At 36.0% G+C, this 22,915-nt stretch overlaps 1 protein-coding gene and 1 pseudogene across 1 annotated transcript; both read left to right on the top strand.

The window, feature by feature from the left end:
- The first annotated feature begins 5,375 nt into the window (after positions 1 to 5,375).
- Positions 5,376 to 8,539, top strand: LOC113013924 (sterile alpha motif domain-containing protein 9-like). Its single transcript, XM_026155162.1, has 3 exons — positions 5,376 to 5,431; positions 5,898 to 7,489; positions 8,031 to 8,539. Exons 2-3 carry the CDS (start codon positions 5,920 to 5,922, stop codon positions 8,537 to 8,539), a joined length of 2,079 nt encoding a protein of 692 aa, XP_026010947.1. The 5' UTR covers positions 5,376 to 5,431; positions 5,898 to 5,919.
- Positions 8,540 to 19,713: 11,174 nt separating this feature from the next.
- Positions 19,714 to 22,210, top strand: LOC113013916 (sterile alpha motif domain-containing protein 9-like; annotated as a pseudogene).
- The last annotated feature ends 705 nt before the right edge of the window (positions 22,211 to 22,915 follow it).

Genomic DNA, 22,915 nt, shown 5'->3' with positions numbered 1-22,915 from the left:
AAGTTGCAACACGAGCAGGACATATAAAAGGTGCAGACATATGTAAATGTAGGTGTATATACAAATTTTACAAATGTAGACCCGAGTTTTGTGAGTTATCCTCTCATGAGGGAAGTAGAATGAAGCTAATTAGCCCAGCAACTTACCTAGATCTACTATTTGGTTTAACCAATCAAATTGTTCTTTGTGATATTATTTAATTCTACTCACAAAAAGCAAATAAACAAAAAAAAACTTGGTGTGAAAAACAGCTGGAAACTGTCATCAGAACAAACAGCAGCTACTGTAGTTTTTTATGCAATTGGCTCGATCAGAATTCCTGTTTCTGCCATAGCCAATGAAAATTGACTACATTCAACAGCTCTGTGTAACAACCTGGTGACATATGATTGGCTGCAAGGGAATTTTAAGCAAAGATTTCTATAAATATAATGAGTCAAAAGATATATAACATCATGATGAGGTGATAATGTATGTTACATTCATATTTTATACAACGTAGTTTTTCATTTATATCAAATAATGGTCTGTTAACCTATTTAATGTTCACCATGTGAGGCTCCTGAGTTTTATTTCCTTTTTTATGTTTAAAGTCAAGTTTTAATGAAGGGTTAAAGGTGCTTTTGTGGGGTGATAGATGGAGAAGGTGCACAGTAGTTAGTGTAAGTAGTGAGGAGTAGCTTGGTGGTTTGTAGCTGTTTAAGATAAGATGCAGAAGTGTGAGCACATCTAAATATGTAGGTTCATATTTGATGAAGCATCTCGGGGGGAGGGTGTGCAACTCATGTCCACATCTAGTTCTATCAGATCACTCTGAATGTGGCACGTGTTGCACAAGAATGCTGTACATGGGTGAGTTGCTGTTAATGACAATGAGGCTGTTGTTAGTGTAGGAATGCTGAATGTACGGTGAGTGATGTAATGAAGTTGTGCAGCAATGTTTTCTTTGTTGTTGTTTTCCATTGTACCTTTGAACTGTCACTAGAAGAATGAGTTGCATTGAGTTTGGCTTTCCTGAAAACTGTGCTTAAGTTTTGTTTTTTGTTTTTAACCTCGTGTGCTGCATTTCTCTAGAGCTGCACAACAAAAACATGTTTTTGCTTTTGTTGAGACAAATAAAGTTTACATTTCATGCATAAAAATGTTCCCATCTTAGGTAAAAGTGCCAACTTGATTCAGTTGCAAACTGCTGGAGTGAATGAACCTGAAATTGTGACGTGACTTTGAGCAATTTTCCATGATGTTCATCCTGAACAATCATTATCTCTAGGCATGTGTGTTTTGTAGTAGCAGACAATGGAGGTTAAGCACTGAAGTAATGGAGTCCTTTCCTGCTCCACTGTGGGTAAAGGTCTAACTTACAGCTTAGAAAGCTTCCTATGGTTTTGATTTGGCTTTTGTAGGCTTCTAACAGTTCAAGCTGACATGAAAGGTTTTGGCATTTTTTATTTTTTTTTTTTACAAATTCTATCAGTAGTGTCATACCTTTAACTTATTATTAACCTCCATAATAAATATTCATTTCTCCAGGTATCTAGTTTGGATCCATTATCACAGGAAGAAAATGTAAACATTTAAATTGATGTGTTTCTCAGTTAATTGTTGGGCTCTGTGAGTTGCCTGTGTGTTACTGCCTTTTGAGTCAGTCGGTCTGTCAGTGGGATGTTTTGTCTCATATTCTGCATTTATCTAATTTTTGTAAAGTGCATAGTTCTTACTTGATGTTACAAGTGGCAGGTGTGGCTGTTTCATAGTTGATCTAATTCATTACATTTGTCAAGAACTGTTGCTCTTTAATAGATACGATTAAGAGTTCTGCCTGTTATGTGAGACATTGAAGTGATCTAGTGTGACACTGACCTTAAGAGTGCAGTGAGGAGCATCATTACAACCATTAAATATTTCAGCTCACATAAGTAACCCTGTTGGATCCTATGGGCTCAATGCTGTTAGACACTTTTGCTAAGGATTTCCTCTCATGGGGAGTACTTCAGGATTCATGATTTATTTTGCAATGACTGCAGCAAAACATCATGAGGTATTCAAACACATATAAAGGTGTGGCTTTTTGTCATGATTGAAATGAGACTGAACTGAAATTATGCCATTTTGTCATTGTGCTAAAATGAATATACTATTATATATTAAAATATATTTGCTAACCAACTCTGTGTTGCCCGGACGTCTCCTTCAAAGACAACTAAGAAGTTATAAAATCTGAAGATGGAGAGGTGAAAATGTCACTGGACTAGTACCAAATGCTTTATTTGTCTTCATGCTGAGTGCAAATAATCCTCAGCAACTTGTAATTTCTGTTACCACAATCCAATTTTAGGATGAATACATGTCCATCCTAGAGATTTTTAATGATAAAACCTGTAGACTTTTGTCTGTAAATATTGACTGTTGAGACAGTCAGCAGCAGTGTTAGTGTTACGGCTGGGCACCCGGTGTGTTTGAAGAGCAGACCCAACCCCAGATGCAAAACTGAAGTGTAACGAAAAGCGAGCTGTTTATGCAGGATAATAGCAAAAAACAAAACAAAGGCAAAGACTAAATGATAACCTAAACTGGGAATAACTAGAACAAAACATGGAAACTATGACATGAACATGAACCTGAACATTATGAAACTATAACATGAGCACAACATGAGCATATCTAAACCTGAGACTCTAAGTGACATGAGAATCCATGGACATGAAGCGAGATAGACAGATAACCTGACACTGAACCAAGGAAGACAGAGAACTTGAATACACACAAGGATAATGAGAGAAGTGGAAACAACTGGGGAAACACAGCTGACACAAATGAACCACAGGAGAAATACAACTAAACACACTGAACATGGCAACACAAGACTTTCAAAAAAAAAACAGGAAACATGGTGAGACGTAGGCATAACAGCACAAATTTGACTATAGGATTTGGAACACACAGACATGAAATACACGACAGACTGGGGAAACAGAAAGGAATACAAGGAGAGGAACATGGCTACAGCTAAGGGCTGCAAGACACAGACATAACTAAAAGTTATACATAGAGGACAAGACAGAAATGACACATAAACCAGAGAGCATGAATGACAATGTTAACTAGACTAAACCTACTAATAATAACACTAGAACTGAACATTATCCACAATACATCATAAGAAATCAAAAATGCAAAATAACTCAATAGGCTGAGTTTCAGGCGCTGACAGGTAGGTTTCATTATGAGAATGAAGGAGAGCTTAAATACCTTACAGTAACTATGCTAATAGCACTTTCTTCTTTCACATGGTATTTGGCCTGTTGCCAGTGAGTTCATATAGGGGGTGAATGTCCAACCTTTCCAGTAAAACGATACTGCTGGATCAAAATAAGAAAAAACTGACCCAAAATATTGTATACAAGGAGGGATATTAGAAGGGGTTTATGACCCGCACATGTCACGTGATTAAAAAAACTGTTAAAATTTATGGCATGCCATACAGCTGTAATAATTAATTAATAACTAATTAAAAACTAATTAGAGTTTTGGATTATAATTCAAACGATAAGTATTTAAGAACTAAATGGATATAAATGTAAGATTATTTTTGAGTTATGTAATATTTTGTTCAGAAATTGGATAAATCATTAATGTTTTTTAGAATTTATATGTGTGTGTGTGTTGTTAATATGTTATTTATAATTAAGTGAGAGTGTGATATACTTGTCGACTATACTTAATGGAAATCTGTATTTCATTTTACTTGTGTATGTTTAATATGAAAAAAATCACAATCAGAAAGAAGGTCTCACTTCTTCTTGTTCGACGTCGTCACCATTGTCATTGGCGTGAGTGAACATATTGCTGTCAGATTTCTTGATAAATTAGTTTTGAATTTCAAGATGGATGATGTGGTGAGATTTAGATCCAGAGTTAGAGATGACAAATAAAAACGCTGATGAACTTTACACTTAAAATGAATAAATTCCTCGCATGTCCCTGTTTGTAAACTTCAAAATTACAAAAGTAAAGTTATTAAGTGCAATTTTTACAAGGAAGAAAACTTGCCGATGGAGACATCAGAGGAAGAAATGAAAAAGAAGGATTTGTGACTGAGCCACTCGAACAATAACCTAAATAACTGAAGTACTTGGCCATTTCTTGATATTACTCTCCTGCTTGGTCCAGTGGCTTCCAAAAAGGTAGCCTAAACCCATCTGCAGCAGTTATATTTAAATACATTTTGGAGACATTTTCAGCATTACGTTTTTTCTTGGAATAGTATTGTTTGGTTCTTCTGGTAACTAAGCAATCCTAAAAACATCCTCCAGTTTGCCTCCAGGACCTAAACAAAAACCTCTGTCAGTACCAGAAAACCCAGCAGGTAGGTTTACAGGTTAACAGTAAGAACTTAAAGTGAAGAAATGCAGTTTTAGGTTTTGTTATGAGAATGAAAGAAAACTCAAAGTGAAATAAATTAAATAAACATTAGAAAAAACATGTTTTAATAACATGGAAAAATGAAACTTTACTTCACTGAGTATTTTTTTTCTTTTCTTTTTTTTACAGTTACAGTGTTACAAATATTAACATTTCCATGGCCACTTGTCAGTAACATTTCTATTCAAATGAACTCAACTCAACCTTTTACCAGAATTCTCCAACCTTGTCAGTACACAAGATTTATTGTAACCGATTAAACCAGACAGACAGGCCTACAGAGACAGTCAGAATCAGTGTTGAAGAAATGCAGTGATAGGTTTCATTATGAGAGAGAACAAAAATATTAAATTCCTTACAACAAACATGTTAATAGAACTTTTTTTCAATTTAGTCGTAGTTTCAAATGAATTTACTAGTTGACCTTCATTTTTTACACTGTAGTTACAGTGTTACTAAGTTATGGGTAAAGAAAGTAACTGGCCTGTTGCCAGTAACATTTCTGTTCATATGAACTCACCCTGCCCTTTACCAGAAATGTCCAACCTTTGCAGTAAAAAGAGACTGCTGCAAGAAAGTGAGAAAACAATAACCTAAGTCAATGTAGACATTCTTCCTCATGAAGTTCGAGGGACATCAAGTATACAATATTATACTCTTAACATAGTCCCTAATTTTTCTTTATTAGCTTCATTCTTAATTTTCTTCCATCTAAATATCTTAAATATACCCCATTCCCATTTACCTTTTTATGTGACCATATATATTACCTAAAATGATCCCTTCTAATATTTTGATCATAGCATACTACTCACTTTGATTTTCACATTCTACGGGTCTTTTGGTGGGTGTATACATATACCCACAAACGTTTCCTGGGTGTGGCATGTGGCTGTATACTATATATAGCAGCTACCTGGTACCCAGGTTATGGAACATAGTTACCAGTCACAGATCAGCAGAACATTTGAGAGGAGCTCAGCTACATTTGCAACAACTGAAAGACAAGGCAAGAAAAATCTGTATGAATTTTCATCTGCAACAATGTTAAACTTTTTATGAATGTGATGCTGTAAATGTATATCTTGACATAAAGAGTGCTGCAGATAGTACAGTCACTCTGTAGTTGCACATGGAATAATTCCAGGGTTTAGGAGATTCCTAAAGATTTTATAAATACAACAATGCATTGAGATATTGCCATATGATTAGCTGACAAGATGTTCATTTTAACAAGCAGTTGAACAGGTGTACCTGAAAATCCAGTCAGTGAGTGAATGTTTTGTGTATGAAGGTAAATTTAGGGGTTGATATTGTGGCTTCATATACAAGTGCTTCACATTTCATAGGGTCAATGTGCAACCCCAGCATACAAAACTCTTATTAATGTTGTGTCTGCTACTATCTAGACTACTCCTTTAGGATCAAATAACAGTTCAAACTAAATTACTTTCATTTTCTAAAACTTATTACAGCACAGGACAGCTAAAGCTAAAGATGGCAAACGGACCAGCCCTGTCCACTGCTAAAGGTGGGGAAGTATATGTACGGAGTGAATTCAGAGATTCCTGCACAATGTTGCATGTTCTCCATGCAAATCAGTTTGAAGGAGAAATTTTTGATCCAGCACTCACTGGGAAGACAGAAGAGAATTTCTACAGAGGGGGCCCACCTCAGTGGTTAAACTTCTACATCAGTGAACAGGCAGAGTCCCTTGGGACTGCTTTTATCAAAAGAGATGGATATGAGAAACTCAGGGAACAAATTCAGAAAAAGAGAACATTTCCAGGGATATCAGCTGTAAAACTGACACACCAACCAGGATGTGGGGGAACTACAATGGCCATGCAGGTGATGTGGGATTTGAGAAAAACCTTCAGGTGTGCTGTTTTAACTGGCTCCACCTCAGACATGGCAAAAGTTGCAAAAGAGGTTGTCCAACTTTTCACAGCAGGCAGTCGAAACAACCAGAACACTGTGCTGTTGTTAGTGAATGAAAAGAAAATCCTGGAAGATCTTGAAATCAACATTATGATGACAGTTGCTGAGCAGAAGATAGTTCCTTGTATGCCTGTAGTCATTTTCCTCAGCTGTGTGAGAAACAATCCACCTCAACAGAGTGACCACGTTGTCCTAAAGAACACACTCTCAGACAATGAGAAGGACAAGTTTGATAAGAAAAAGGAAGAGCTTCAAAAGAGGTACAAAGATAAATGTGAACAATTTCATGGCTTTAACATAATGCAAAGTAATTTCTCTCAGGACTACGTCAGGGAGGCATGTGCTGCATTAGAAAACAGCAAAAAAACAAATCAGTCACTGAAGCTTGCTGCCTTCCTGTGCCTGCTGAATGCCTACGTACCAGGTTCATATCTCCTGGAGTCTCAGTGCCTGGACTTCCTCGGACATGAAGACTACGATGACCTTTCACTGGAGGATCAAATGCAGCCTTTCAGTCATCTCATCATCACATTCCAAGAAGATGGAAGAGCTGAGAAAAAGGTCCACATGGCTCACACTATGATAGCACAATATTGTACTGAACTGTTGGCAAAGGCAGGTGTGATCAGAAGTGACACAACAAGAAACTTCTTGAACAGTTTTTGCAGAGATCCGATTCCTCTGTGGTTGCTTGGTTTTGTCAAAGAGATGTTAACCAAAAGAGAAATGAAACAAGAAGTGGACCAAGTCAACAGCACAGACATCAAACAGAAAAAGTTTTCTAGACTGATTCTAGACATTGAAATGATGGAGGGGAAAGAGCAGTGTGCAACAGTTTTAAAAGTGGCCTCAAATACATTTGGTCAAAATCCATTTTTTCCACAAGCTCTTGCTCGTTTTTATTATATAGAACTAAAAGACTACAATCAGGCAGAAATGTGGGCACAGAGAGCAATAGAAAGAGATCCTCAAAATTCATTTGTTGCTGACACACTTGGCCAAGTCCATAAAAACCACCTAATGAACAATGAGGTTTCTGAACCAAGAGACATTTTGAGACTGGCCAAAAAAGCCATTAAAGCTTTTGAAGATGAAGAAGAACTTGCTGAAGTTGAAGATGAACTAGGTATGAAAAAACATGGCAATATAAAAAGTTTCACCTTTTTATAACTTCAGAGGGCAGTTTGGTTACCTGCAGGTCTGCATAACTCTGTATGACAAACTTGTCAGTAAAAATGAAACCTGGAAAAAAGTTCTCACCAAAAAAGTATCGATGGGCTCTGTCCTCGAATTACTTGGAGACAACAAACTCCAAAGATTCAATGATCTCATATTAAGCCTGCAAGATGACATTGAGAGAAAATGCATGTTTTTGGAAAAATTTCAGACTTACTCAAAGCCTAAAATGCAGAAAGATGATCCTGAATATATATCTGAAGACACCTCAGAGTGCTACCAGAAGTATGTTGACAACACAACTGCAAAACAACTCATCCAGATGTTTCAGGAGGGAAACCTAGATGACCAGTCTGTGGAAGTGCTGTCATTTCTTGTCAAACAATACACTCAATCAGAGCTCGAAGACATATCTACAAAGTGTAGAGAAATGTGTCCAAGTGCAGATTCAGAAGCAGCTCTTGTCAACAACATCCTCACACTATTTATAGGGAAAATGCCATCGAGCAAGAAAGACCCACCTGAGCTGCACATGTTCTCCCTCCTCTGGTACTGGGCTGGAAATCAAGGCCAATGTGATTATGACCTCAGTGAGTTAACTCAGCAAATGTACAAGTCTCATGAAAATACATATAAGAAGTACTTTCGAAACAGATACCTCCTTCCTGTGTTTTTCATTGGGAAAGGTGAAGGTGTGAAGAGAATTGTTCACAGAAATGTTATTGAGAAACATCTGAAAGTTATTGAAGCAGATTGGAGCGATAACTGGAAGAAAGAAGAAATCTTCAGAAATCCTGCTGTTCAAGAGCTCCTTCTCAGACTTGATGGAGAAGTAAGAAACGACAAAGTGTATACAAGAGTTGGTGGCAAAGAGATTGAGATCGATGCCAATGTGAGAAACAAAATTTGGAAACCACGCTCAGTTACCTTTTACCTTGGATTCACCATCAGAGGTCCTGTGGCCTTTGACATTCAGCGCAAAAACTGCAGACACAGGTAAGAAAGCATAACAGTTGAAACTACAGTGAACTGTAGCTGCTTGTTATTAGTTTATAGTTCTATAGTGATCGTGTTTGTATTATGGTCTTGAAGACATCATTTTTCAGGTTGAAAAATTATTTTCGAAACACATTTTGTAAAACTACCAGTTTAACCAACATCATGTATTTATTTGCAAAACAACCAGCAAGTCCAGGAAATTACTCTTCTTATGAATATTGGTACATATAAAATAAAAGTCCTGTCCCCTCGCCATTAGTGTTTTGTTGCTCTTAATAGCAATAATATATGTTTGGAAGGAAACATATACCAAACAGACAACTTTTTATATATCAGCAGAAAGACACCTTGGACATTAATGTAACAGCAAGTTCTAAATATTAACATGCAAATATGTTTACTAACACATTATATCTACTAAGATTACAACATCAGCTTGTATACACCTTAGTTTCTGTTGTGGAATAAGATTTTTTTAACATCCATTATTGTGTTTTTCAACTTATTTTATTTTTACTGATTGCCTCAGATCACAGCGTCATGGATCTCAGTGGAAACAGCCCTGACCAACGATGTGAAAGACACCAAAGATAATGAGGGACATTAAAGTTTGTGCTCAGTTACCCCATGGGAAGGTGATTCTGAGACTTTTCTTTGTGTTTATGTGTTTACATGTAGGGGCAGAAAACGAAAGGAAAGGGCTCTGTAATGTTTAAAACCAATGCAAAAGAAGTATGTGTTATGGTCATTTTTCCTGCTGCCGCAGTTTTAGTCATAAATATATTATTTCTGCTAACACCTTAGATTAAACAACAGACAAACAACAAAAAGTTGAGTTCCTAAAACTTTTTTGCCAAGTGTCTATTTAATACTTTGTTAGTGGATTTGTCACATCTATGTAAGCTTTTATGTAGTGAAGTTTAGAAACTTTGTGAAGAAACGTCTCAAATGATTTTTTACATTGTTGTTTAATTGTTTTAATTGGAAGTTTTTAAAAACATGATATTACAGAATTGTTTTGTCATTTATAACATGACACGAGTGAAGCATAACCAATGAAAATGTTTGACATATTTTAGTTGCTGCTTGATATATTGTACTGTTTTGATTTTTTTTCTAAAACAGTAGATTTATGAGATATAAGTTTATTTGTTGTTTTATTTGTGCATTAAAATGCAGTTCCGTGTATGTGCTATTACCTTCATGGATTTATTAGGGATTTATGCAATTTTAAAAATAGAAAATAGGGTTTCTTTGTTCTTATTGTGTTGCATTGTGTTGTGAGGGGTTTTTTTTCACATTTTTAATCAGACCTTTGTAGTTTTATCTTTGTTTAAATTAAGATGAGTATTGCTGAATTTATCATTACTCAGTAGGTAATGTTTTGTTTCTGCAGCACTGAATCCATTTGGAAATTTGCATACTCAAATTTGATTATGTGAATCAATATTAAAGTTACATACATAGCCACCTTTGTATAATAATATTGTTTTGCATTAATTTCAAATGTGTTTACTGGCTGTTAGTGAAAATGAAACAATTACTTTTAAATGTTTTAAATGTACACTCGTTTTGCATTTGATGGTTTTTGGGGGTATTTTAAAGGGTGTATCTATAGCTGTGGCATACCATTAAAACATTACATTACATCGTTATTGTTGTTGTTGTTATTATTATTATTATTAGTAGTAGTAGTATGGTCAACTTTTAGAGAATTGCCAACTATCTCTCAATTTATTTGTCAAAAAACTAAAAAAGAAAGACATAATTCTGCATTAAATATCAGAAAAACCTAATTTGCTTGAATACTTTTGTCCATGGTGATCCCTCAGTGAAACTATGCCATCTGACAGCATAATAAACATATAGTTGCACTTTGTCTGTTGATTTGAATAAACAAGAGTAGCTTGAAAAGGAATCAAACTCTTGGCCTGATTATTTTTTTATTTTTTTATTTTTATTTTTTTTGTCAACCACCGTCTGATGCCTATAATTACGTGACAATTGTGTATGGGATAGGTATGAATGTGTGTATGAATTTCCACTTTTGGTGCAGCTCTCCTGACTGTAAACATAAACATAGAGCGTTGTCTGGCATATACTAAATTATCCAAAATATATTATAAACTTCCAAGTACACACGTCTTTGATAAGACGATGCTTGATGTTTAAGAAAAAAACATTTTACAACATAAGAAGAGATTTAAAGAATTAAATAACACTATTTGGAAAGTAAAGGAGGGCTTTATTATCCAATGGTGACAAAAAAAAACCCTTAAGTGAATGTGAACAGTTACAACAGTCATAACTGACCTGAACAGTGTGTGGAAGTAAAAACCTCAAGTCACAATCTACTTCTGCTCTTTTTTATTTGAAAATGAAAATTAAAAAAAAGTTTACAAGAACAGATCGTGCAGAAGAACTGAGCATGATTAAGTGAGCTACAGAATTCAGTAAGGCTATCTGACAATTAGACTCCAGTGACCCATCATAGAAGAATGAGATCCCAGTAGTGAGAGGAGAGCAAAGCACCCCTGGAGTCTAGATGCTGGTGGCAGTCAAGATGAAGATGAGGAGGAGCCTGGTTGCATGAATGACAGTCTGAAAGACAGAATGACAGAAGACCACTGAGATTTTAAACACAGAGAGAAGGCAGGGAAGAAAATGATTGGACCAGAGTAATGATGTTAGCATTGAGTTTGCAGCCCAATGAGTGATTACAGATGTTCCCTTACTGAACTTACACATGAGCCTCACTTTTTACCGAGGACCAGAAATATGTGGCGCTCAACTCCCAGCATGCTGGGTGAGGACTGTTTGATAAGGTAAGGTTTGAGCTGATTTGTTTTGTTGTTTTGTTTTTCACACAGAGGACTGTGAAAAAAGACAGTTTTGCCACTGCACTCACAGCTGTGAACATTACACATGCATCAGTTACACTGATGAAAATGTTTTGATAAGAAGAACTAAAGAAAAAATAAAGAAAATTGAGAAGAAATAAACAGCCTTGAAGAAGGTGCTTTTATTGTTCACTGTAAATTTGGTCACATCCTGCACTCTAGAGCCTACATCAAAAACATTACATTAATATCATAAATGAAACATTCTTTAACCCGACAGAGCCGCTGGTCCATTGAGTGGATGTCATGCTTTGACTCTCCTTCTATGCAACGTAGGATTAAGCTGTATGGTTGATATGTATTTATGTGTAAATGTGTTAGTAATGTTTCTTTAAAAGTTGGCTCTGACTGTTTTCATGATGCTTTAAACTAATTTTTAAGCTCTTTTGGTACTGAAAAGCATGAATGTTAATTTGATACCTATAGACGAGGCAAAGCATATATCCACACAATACACCAGCTGGCCTATTATACAGTTTGCTGTGATATCAGGTTGCATTTTCTTTATGAGGCACTATATTCACAACCCCTTGAATTACTAAGGTTTTTTGAAGTTTCACTTTTCCACAAACTCTCGCTCGTTTTATTATATTGAACTAAAAGACTACTACAACACAGACATTTGGGTAAAGGAAGCAAAGCGGAGGGCTCACTGAAGTTCATTTGTTGCAGATACACTAGGCCAAGTCCATAAGAGCCACCTGGAGAACACAAACCATTTCTGCCACATCAAGAGAAATTTTGAGACTGGCCCAGAGAGGATTGAAGCTTTTGAAGATGAAGAAAAACCTGCTAAAAATGAACATGTCATATTAGCACAGTAACTTATGATAGTGACTTCTACATTTTTGACTTTTTGATAACATCAGCCGGTTTCTGAGTTAACAAAAAAACCCTCACTGGTTGTATTGCTTTAAACTCAAACCTTCACACAAGGAGAAAGTAAAGTAGACGTGTTTTTGGTAAACTTTTTCTTAAATGAATAGTATCACCAAATGGATTTTAGTTGAACAGTGTCAAAGTATTTCTGGGTGGATTTTCCCCTCAGAGTCCAGACTAGGCCGGACCCCAAGTGAAGCGGTGGCTGCCCTCCTGATTTAGCCTGTTGAACACAAAGTGGGACCACTGCATCTATCAGACCTGAACCATGAGCATTTTGTCAGGCAAGGGGAGGCAGTTGTACTCACTGCTATGACCTGTGGGTAATGGTCTTTCAGTGTTAAATTGAGTGAAATTATCGGCCATGAATGTTTAATCGCCACTTACCAATTCCTGTGAAGAGATCTTTTTTTTTTTTTTTTGGCATGTGTTTCCACTGTTGTTCAAAAAAAGTCAGCAAACGAAGATTAGAAGATTTTTTTTTCTCTTTATTTATTTTTCAACTGCTTTTTCAACAGCAGTTTGTGGATTTAGATGTATGTGACTAAGTGGCTTTTGTTTTTTTCCTCACTCTCAGAATTTAAGTAAGCAATGGAAATAAAACTATGTGGTAGTTTGTTAGTAGTTTGAAATAAAAAAATCAAACTGTCTGATGATCTAGCTCCTGATTATAGCTTAATTTAAATGTTTTAATTGGGGTTATTCATAGTCAGCAACCGAAATGTTGCTGTGCTGCACCCTTTTGTTGTTTTTGTGCTTTGTTTTTTTCTTTTCCCTTAGCTTTTTCCTTTGTAGCCACCGGCACATAGTATTTTAACATATCAGTCACAAATGATGTCAGATTTGGATTTCCATGTACCAAGTGCATATCAACTTACTAAATGCTGCAAAAGTTTTAACCTACTAAAATACTTGTCTATTTATGGAAAATTCACAATTATATACATTAGTATGAGTGAGCTCAGAAAAGAGGTGGACATTGTGAAAGTTTTCAGCATGAAATGCTAACAGTCAATTAAAATTCATTCAAGAAACTTTTTCCCTTTAGGACTTATTTTTTTTGTCTCTCTCTCTTTTATTTTAATAGGTTGTAAATATGTATTTTGAATATATATATCACTGTGTTGGGATTTAAATTGATTAATTTATTCAATGCCTATATATTGTTGTTGTTTTTACATATCCTGATTTTGTTTTACTAACTGGAAACAAACCAAGGGGATGAACACATTGTGCTTAGTTAAGGAGATCACGCATCAACGTTTTTTTTCTAATTCGTGTTATTCTCTTCATTTATGTTTTGCTGTTACAGCTTTGGGTGATGTTTTTATATATTAAAAAGTGATATTCATTTAATTGTATTTACTGATATGTAACATTATGTTTTACTGTGTTGTAATTGATCAGGTGTGTTGTGGTCACTGCTTGTAAAATAATTGGATTCAGAGAGTTTCCAAATCATGACAAAAGACAAAGGTCACAGTATCACATTCTGCCATTTTGTTCACGTGAGGTATGTTGTCACTTCGAAGTTGCAACACGAGCAGGACATATAAAAGGTGCGGACATATGTAAATGTAGGTGTATATACAAATTTTACAAATGTAGACCCGAGTTTTGTGAGTTATCCTCTCATGAGGGAAGTAGAATGAAGCTAATTAGCCCAGCAACTTACCTAGATCTACTATTTGGTTTAACCAATCAAATTGTTCTTTGTGATATTATTTAATTCTACTCACAAAAAGCAAATAACAAAAAAAACTTGGTGTGAAAAACAGCTGGAAACTGTCATCAGAACAAACAGCAGCTACTGTAGTTTTTTATGCAATTGGCTCGATCAGAATTCCTGTTTCTGCCATAGCCAATGAAAATTGACTACATTTAACAGCTCTGTGTAACAACCTGGTGACATATGATTGGCTGCAAGGGAATTTTAAGCAAAGATTTCTATAAATATAATGAGTCAAAAGATATATAACATCATGATGAGGTGATAATGTATGTTACATTCATATTTTATACAACGTAGTTTTCATTTATATCAAATAATGGTCTGTTAACCTATTTAATGTTCACCATGTGAGGCTCCTGAGTTTTATTTCCTTTTTATGTTTAAAGTCAAGTTTTAATGAAGGGTTAAAGGTGCTTTTGTGGGGTGATAGATGGAGAAGGTGCACAGTAGTTAGTGTAAGTAGTGAGGAGTAGCTTGGTGGTTTGTAGCTGTTTAAGATAAGATGCAGAAGTGTGAGCACATCTAAATATGTAGGTTCATATTTGATGAAGCATCTCGGGGGGAGGGTGTGCAACTCATGTCCACATCTAGTTCTATCAGATCACTCTGAATGTGGCACGTGTTGCACAAGAATGCTGTACAGAGGTGAGATGTCGTTAATGACAATGAGGCTGTTGTTACTGTAGGAATGCTGAATGTACGGTGAGTGATGTAATGAAGTTGTGCAGCAATGTTTTCTTTGTTGTTGTTTTCCATTGTACCTTTGAACTGTCACTAGAAGAATGAGTTGCATTAAGTTTGGCTTTCCTGAAAACTGTGCTTAAGTTTTGTTTTTTGTTTTTAACCTCGTCTGCTGCATTTCTCTAGAGCTGCACAACAAAAACATGTTTTTGCTTTTGTTGAGACAAATAAAGTTTACATTTCATGCATAAAATGTTCCCATCTTAGGTAAAAGTGCCAACTTGATTCAGTTGCAAACTGCTGGAGTGAATGAACTTGAAATTGTGACGTGACTTTGAGCAATTTTCCATGATGTTCATCCTGAACAATCATTATCTCTAGGCATGTGTGTTTTGTAGTAGCAGACAATGGAGGTTAAGCACTGAAGTAATGGAGTCCTTTCCTGCTCCACTGTGGGTAAAGGTCTAACTTACAGCTAAGAAAGCTTCCTACGGTTTTAGTTTGGCTTTTGTAGGCTTCTAACAGTTCAAGCTGACATGAAAGGTTTTGGCATTTTTTATTTTTATTTTTTACAAATTATATCAGTAGTGTCATACCTTTAACTTATTATTAACCTCCATAATAAATATTCATTTCTCCAGGTATCTAGTTTGGATCCATTACCACAGGAAGAAAATGTAAACATTTAAATTGATGTGTTTCTCAGTTAATTGTTGGGCTCTGTGAGTTGCCTGTGTGTTACTGCCTTTTGAGTCAGTCGGTCTGTCAGTGGGATGTTTTGTCTCATATTCTGCATTTATCTAATTTTTGTAAAGTGCATAGTTCTTACTTGATGTTACAAGTGGCAGGTGTGGCTGTTTCATAGTTGATCTAATTCATTACATTTGTCAAGAACTGTTGCTCTTTAATAGATACGATTAAGAGTTCTGCCTGTTATGTGAGACATTGAAGTGATCTAGTGTGACACTGACCTTAAGAGTGCAGTGAGGAGCATCATTATAACCATTAAATATTTCAGCTCACATAAGTAACCCTGTTGGATCCTATGGGCTCAATGCTGTTAGACACTTTTGCTAAGGATTTCCTCTCATGGGGCAAGGAGTACTTCAGGATTCATGATTTATTTTGCAATGACTGCAGCAAAACATCATGAGGTATTCAAACACATAAAGGTGTGGCTTTTTGTCATGATTTAAATGAGACTGAACTGAAATTATGCCATTTTGTCATTGTGCTAAAATGAATATACTATTATATATTAAAATATATTTGCTAACCAACTCTGTGTTGCCCGGACGTCTCCTTCAAAGACAACTAAGAAGTTATAAAATCTGAAGATGGAGAGGTGAAAATGTCACTGGACTAGTACCAAATGCTTTATTTGTCTTCATGCTGAGTGCAAATAATCCTCAGCAACTTGTAATTTCTGTTACCACAATCCAATTTTAGGATGAATACATGTCCATCCTAGAGATTTTTAATGATAAAACCTGTAGACTTTTGTCTGTAAATATTGACTGTTGAGACAGTCAGCAGCAGTGTTAGTGTTACGGCTGGGCACCCGGTGTGTTTGAAGAGCAGACCCAACCCCAGATGCAAAACTGAAGTGTAACGAAAAGCGAGCTGTTTATGCAGGATAATAGCAAAAAACAAAACAAAGGCAAAGACTAAATGATAACCTAAACTGGGAATAACTAGAACAAAACATGGAAACTATGACATGAACATGAACCTGAACATTATGAAACTATAACATGAGCACAACATGAGCATATCTAAACCTGAGACTCTAAGTGACATGAGAATCCTTGGACATGAAGCGAGATAGACAGATAACCTGACACTGAACCAAGGAAGACAGAGAACTTGAATACACACAAGGATAATGAGAGAAGTGGAAACAACTGGGGAAACACAGCTGACACAAATGAACCACAGGAGAAATACAACTAAACACACTGAACATGGCAACACAAGACTTTCAAAAAAAAAACAGGAAACATGGTGAGACGTAGGCATAACAGCACAAATTTGACTATAGGATTTGGAACACACAGACATGAAATACACGACAGACTGGGGAAACAGAAAGGAATACAAGGAGAGGAACATGGCTACAGCTAAGGGCTGCAAGACACAGACATAACTAAAAGTTATACATAGAGGACAAGACAGAAATGACACATAAACCAGAGAGCATGAATGACAATGTTAACTAGACTAAACCTACTAATAATAACACTAGAACTGAACATTATCCACAATACATCATAAGAAATCAAAAATGCAAAATAACTCAATAGGCTGAGTCTCAGGCGCTGACAGGTAGGTTTCATTATGAAAATGAAGGAGAGCTTAAATACCTTACAGTAACTATGCTAATAGCACTTTCTTCTTTCACATGGTATTTGGCCTGTTGCCAGTGAGTTCATATAGGGGGTGAATGTCCAACCTTTCCAGTAAAACAATACTGCTGGATCAAAATAAGAAAAAACTGACCCAAAATATTGTATACAAGGAGGGATATTAGAAGGGGTTTATGACCCGCACATGTCACGTGATTAAAAAAACTGTTAAAATTTATGGCATGCCATACAGCTGTAATAATTAATTAATAACTAATTAAAAACTAATTAGAGTTTTGGATTATAATTCAAACGATAAGTATTTAAGAACTAAATGGATATAAATGTAAGATTATATTTGAGTTATGTAATATTTTGTTCAGAAATTGGATAAATCATTAATGTTTTTTAGAATTTATATGTGTGTGTGTGTTGTTAATATGTTATTTATAATTAAGTGAGAGTGTGATATACTTGTCGACTATACTTAATGGAAATCTCTATTTCATTTTACTTGTGTATGTTTAATATGAAAAAAATCACAATCAGAAAGAAGGTCTCACTTCTTCTTGTTCGACGTCGTCACCATTGTCATTGGCGTGAGTGAACATCTTGCTGTCAGATTTCTTGATAACTTAGTTTTGAATTTCAAGGTGGATGATGTGGTGAGATTTAGATCCAGAGTTAGAGATGACAAATAAAAACGCTGATGAACTTTACACTAAAAATGAATAAATTCCTCGCATGCCCCTGTTTGTAAACTTCAAAATTACAAAAGTAAAGTTATTAAGTGCAATTTTTACAAGGAAGAAAACTTGCCGATGGAGACATCAGAGGAAGAAATGAAAAAGAAGGATTTGTGACTGAGCCACTCGAACAATAACCTAAATAACTGAAGTACTTGGCCATTTCTTGATATTACTCTCCTGCTTGGTCCAGTGGCTTCCAAAAAGGTAGCCTAAACCCATCTGCAGCAGTTAAATTTAAATACATTTTGGAGACATTTTCAGCATTAATTTTTTTCTTGGAATAGTATTGTTTGGTTCTTCTGGTAACTAAACAATCCTAAAAACATCCTCCAGTATCTAAACAAAAACCTCTGTCAGTACCAGAAAACCCAGCAGGCAGGTTTACAGGTTAACAGTAAGAACTGAAAGTGAAGAAATGCAGTTATAGGTTTTGTTATGAGAATGAAAGAAAGTCAAAGAAATTAAATAAAATTAGAAAAAACATGTTTTAATAACATGGAAAAATGAAACTTTACTTCACTGAGTATTTTTTTTCTTTTTCTTTTTTTTTTTTTTACAGTTACAGTGTTACAAATATTAACATTTCCATGGCCACTTGTCAGTAACATTTCTATTCAAATGAACTCACCTCAACCTTTTACGGGTTAATCTCCAACCTTGTCAGTACACAAGATTTATTGTAACCGATTAAACCAGACAGACAGGCCTACAGAGACTCAATAGTGAAGAAATCCAGTGGTAGGTTTCATTATGAGAGAGAACAAAAATATTAAATTCCTTACAACAAACATGTTAATAGAACTTTTTTTTTCAATTTAGTCGTAGTTTCAAATGAATTTACTAGTTGACCTTCATTTTTTACACTGTACTTACAGTGTTACAAAGTTACGGGTAAAGAATGTAACTGGCCTGTTGCCAGTAACATTTCTGTTCATATGAACTCACCCTGCCCTTTACCAGAAATGTCCAATCTTTGCAGTAAAAAGAGACTGCTGCAAGAAAGTGAGAAAACAATAACCTAAGTCAATGTAGACATTCTTCCTCATGAAGTTCGAGGACATCAAGTATACAATAATATACTCTTAACATAATCCCTATTTTTTCTTTATTTGCTTCATTCTTAATTTTCTTCCATCTAAATATCTTAAATATACCCCATTCCCATTAACCTTTTTATGTGACCATATATATTACCTAAAATGATCCCTTCTAATATTTTGATCATAGCATACCACTCACATTGATTTTCACATTCTACGGGTCTTTTGGTGGGTGTACACATATACCAACAAATCCTTCCTGGGTGTGGCATGTGGCTTTATACTATATATAGCAGCTACCTGGTACCCAGGTTATGGAACATAGTTACCAGTCACAGATCAGCAGAACATTTGAGAGGAGCTCAGCTACATTTGCAAGAACTGGAAGACAAGGTATGAAAAATCTGTATGAATTTGTATCTGCAAAGATGTTAAAGTTTGTATGAATGTGATGCTGTAAATGTATTTCTTGACATAAAGAGTGCTGCAGATAGTACGGTCACTCTGTAGTTTGCTCTATAATTGCTTGCAGATGGAATAATTCCAGGGTTTAGGAGATTCCTAGAGATTGTATAAATACAGCAATGCATTGAGATATTGCCATATGATTAGCTGACAAGATGTTAATTTTAACCAGCAGTTGAACAGGTGTACCTGAAAATCCAGTCAGTGAGTGAATGTTTTGTGTATGAAGGTAAATTTAGGGGTTGATATTGTGGCTTCATATACAAGTGCTTCACATTTCATAGGGTCAATGTGCAACCCCAGCATACAAAACTCTTATTAATGTTGTGTCTGCTACTATCTAGACTACTCCTTTAGGATCAAATAACAGTTCAAACTAAATTACTTTCATTTTCTAAAACTTATTACAGCACAGGACAGCTAAAGCTAAAGATGGCAAACGGACCAGCCCTGTCCACTGCTAAAGGTGGGGAAGTATATGTACGGAGTGAATTCAGAGATTCCTGCACAATGTTGCATGTTCTCCATGCAAATCAGTTTGAAGGAGAAATTTTTGATCCAGCACTCACTGGGAAGACAGAAGAGAATTTTTACAGAGGGGCCCACCTCAGTGGTTAAACTTCTACATCAGTGAACAGGCAGAGTCCCTTGGGACTGCTTTTATCAAAAGAGATGGATATGAGAAACTCAGGGAACAAATTCAGAAAAAGAGAACATTTCCAGGGATATCAGCTGTAAAACTGACACACCAACCAGGATGTGGGGGAACTACAATGGCCATGCAGGTGATGTGGGATTTGAGAAAAACCTTCAGGTGTGCTGTTTTAACTGGCTCCACCTCAGACATGGCAAAAGTTGCAAAAGAGGTTGTCCAACTTTTCACAGCAGGCAGTCGAAACAACCAGAACACTGTGCTGTTGTTAGTGAATGAAAAGAAAATCCTGGAAGATCTTGAAATCAACATTATGATGACAGTTGCTGAGCAGAAGATAGTTACTCGTATGCCTGTAGTCATTTTCCTCAGCTGTGTGAGAAACAATGCACCTCAACAGAGTGACCACGTTGTCCTAAAGAACACACTCTCAGACAATGAGAAGAAAAATTTGATAAGAAAAAGGAAGAGCTTCAAAAGAGGTACAAAGATAAATGTGAACAATTTCATGGCTTTAACATAATGCAAAGTAATTTCTCTCAGGACTACGTCAGGGAGGCATGTGCTGCATTAGAAAACAGCAAAAAAACAAATAACCTCGGAAGACGCAGCTTGCTGCCTTCCTGTGCCTGCTGAATGCCTACGTACCAGGTTCATATCTCCTGGAGTCTCAGTGCCTGGACTTCCTCGGACATGAAGACTACGATGACCTTTCACTGGAGGATCAAACGCAGCCTTTCAGTCATCTCATCATCACATTCCAAGAAGATGGAAGAGCTGAGAAAAAGGTCCACATGGCTCACACTATGATAGCACAATATTGTACTGAACTGTTGGCAAAGGCAGGTGTGACCAGAAGTGACACAACAAGAAACTTCTTGAACAGTTTTTGCAGAGATCCGATTCCTCTGTGGTTGCTTGGTTTTGTCAAAGAGATGTTAACCAAAAGAGAAATGAAACAAGAAGTGGACCAAGTCAACAGCACAGACATCAAACAGAAAAAGTTTTCTAGACTGATTCTAGACATTGAAATGATGGAGGGGAAAGAGCAGTGTGCAACAGTTTTAAAAGTGGCCTCAAATACATTTGGTCAAAATCCATTTTTTCCACAAGCTCTTGCTCGTTTTTATTATATAGAACTAAAAGACTACAATCAGGCAGAAATGTGGGCACAGAGAGCAATAGAAAGAGATCCTCAAAATTCATTTGTTGCTGACACACTTGGCCAAGTCCATAAAAACCACCTAATGAACAATGAGGTTTCTGAACCAAGAGACATTTTGAGACTGGCCAAAAAAGCCATTAAAGCTTTTGAAGATGAAGAAAAACTTGCTGAAGATGAAGATGGACCAGACATGAAAAAACATGGCAATATAAAAGTTTCACCTTTTTATAACTTCAGAGGGCAGTTTGGTTACCTGCAGGTCTGCAAAACTCTGCATAAGAAACTTGTCAGTCAAAATGAAACCTGGGAAAAAGTTCTCACCAAAAAAGTATCGATGGGCTCTGTCCTCGAATTACTTGGAGACAACAAACTCCAAAGATTCAATGATCTCATATTAAGCCTGCAAGATGACATTGAGAGAAAATGCATGTTTTTGGAAAAATTTCAGACTTACTCAAAGCCTAAAATGGAGAAAGATGATCCTGAATATATATCTGAAGACACCTCAGAGTGCTACCAGAAGTATGTTGACAACACAACTGCAAAACAACTCATCCAGATGTTTCAGGAGGGAAACCTAGATGACCAGTCTGTGGAAGTGCTGTCATTTCTTGTCAAACAATACACTCAATCAGAGCTCGAAGACATATCTACAAAGTGTAGAGAAATGTGTCCAAGTGCAGATTCAGAAGCAGCTCTGGTCAACAACATCCTCACACTATTTATGGGGAAAATGCCATCGAGCAAGAAAGACCCACCTGAGCTGCACATGTTCTCCCTCCTCTGGTACTGGGCTGGAAATCAAGGCCAATGTGTTTATGACCTCAGTGAGATAACTCAGAAAATGTGTAATGAAAATAAATATGTGAAGTACTTTCGAAACAGGTACCTCCTTCCTGTGTTTTTCATTGGGAAAGGTGAAGGTCTGAAGAGAATTGTTCACAGAAATGTTATTGAGAAACATCTGCAAGCGAGAAAAGATTGGAGCGATAATTGGAAGAATGAAAAGATCTTCGGAAATCCTGGTGTCAAAGATCTCCTTCTCAGACTTAATGGAGAAGTAAAAAACCTCAGAGTGTATACAAGAGTTGGTGGCAAAGAGATTGAGATCGATGCTAATGTGAGAAACAAAATTTGGAAACCACGCTCAGTTACCTTTTACCTTGGATTTACTATCAGAGGTCCCGTGGCCTTTGACATTCAGCGCAAAACTGCAGACACAGGTAAGAAAGCATAACAGTTTAAACTACAGTGAACTGTAGCTGCTTGTTATTAGTTTATAGTTCTATAGTGATCGTGTTTGTATTATGGTCTTGAAGACATCATTTTTCAGGTTGAAAAATTATTTTCGAAACACATTTTGTAAAACTACCAGTTTAACCAACATCATGTATTTATTTGCAAAACAACCAGCAAGTCCAGGAAATTACTCTTCTTATGAATATTGGTACATATAAAATAAAAGTCCTGTCCCCTCGCCATTAGTGTTTTGTTGCTCTTAATAGCAATAATATATGTTTGGAAGGAAACATATACCAAACAGACAACTTTTTATATATCAGCAGAAAGACACCTTGGACATTAATGTAACAGCAAGTTCTAAATATTAACATGCAAATATGTTTACTAACACATTATATCTACTAAGATTACAACATCAGCTTGTATACACCTTAGTTTCTGTTGTGGAATAAGATTTTTTTAACATCCATTATTGTGTTTTTCAACTTATTTTATTTTTACTGATTGCCTCAGATCACAGCGTCATG

The sequence above is a fragment of the Astatotilapia calliptera genome, chromosome 3 (genome assembly GCF_900246225.1).
Source record: "Astatotilapia calliptera chromosome 3, fAstCal1.2, whole genome shotgun sequence".
In the NCBI taxonomy this organism is placed as follows: Eukaryota; Metazoa; Chordata; class Actinopteri; order Cichliformes; family Cichlidae; genus Astatotilapia; species Astatotilapia calliptera.
This window is presented reverse-complemented; position numbering and strand designations above follow the sequence as displayed.

Bases quoted from the DNA above. Each gene is read 5' to 3' on its own strand.
- LOC113013924 (XM_026155162.1), top strand. From the start codon at position 5,920: ATGGCAAACGGACCAGCCCTGTCCACTGCTAAAGGTGGGGAAGTATAT. The intron at 7,490-8,030 runs GTATGAAAAAAC...CACTATTTATAG, and splicing joins TGAAGTTGAAGATGAACTAG to GGAAAATGCCATCGAGCAAG.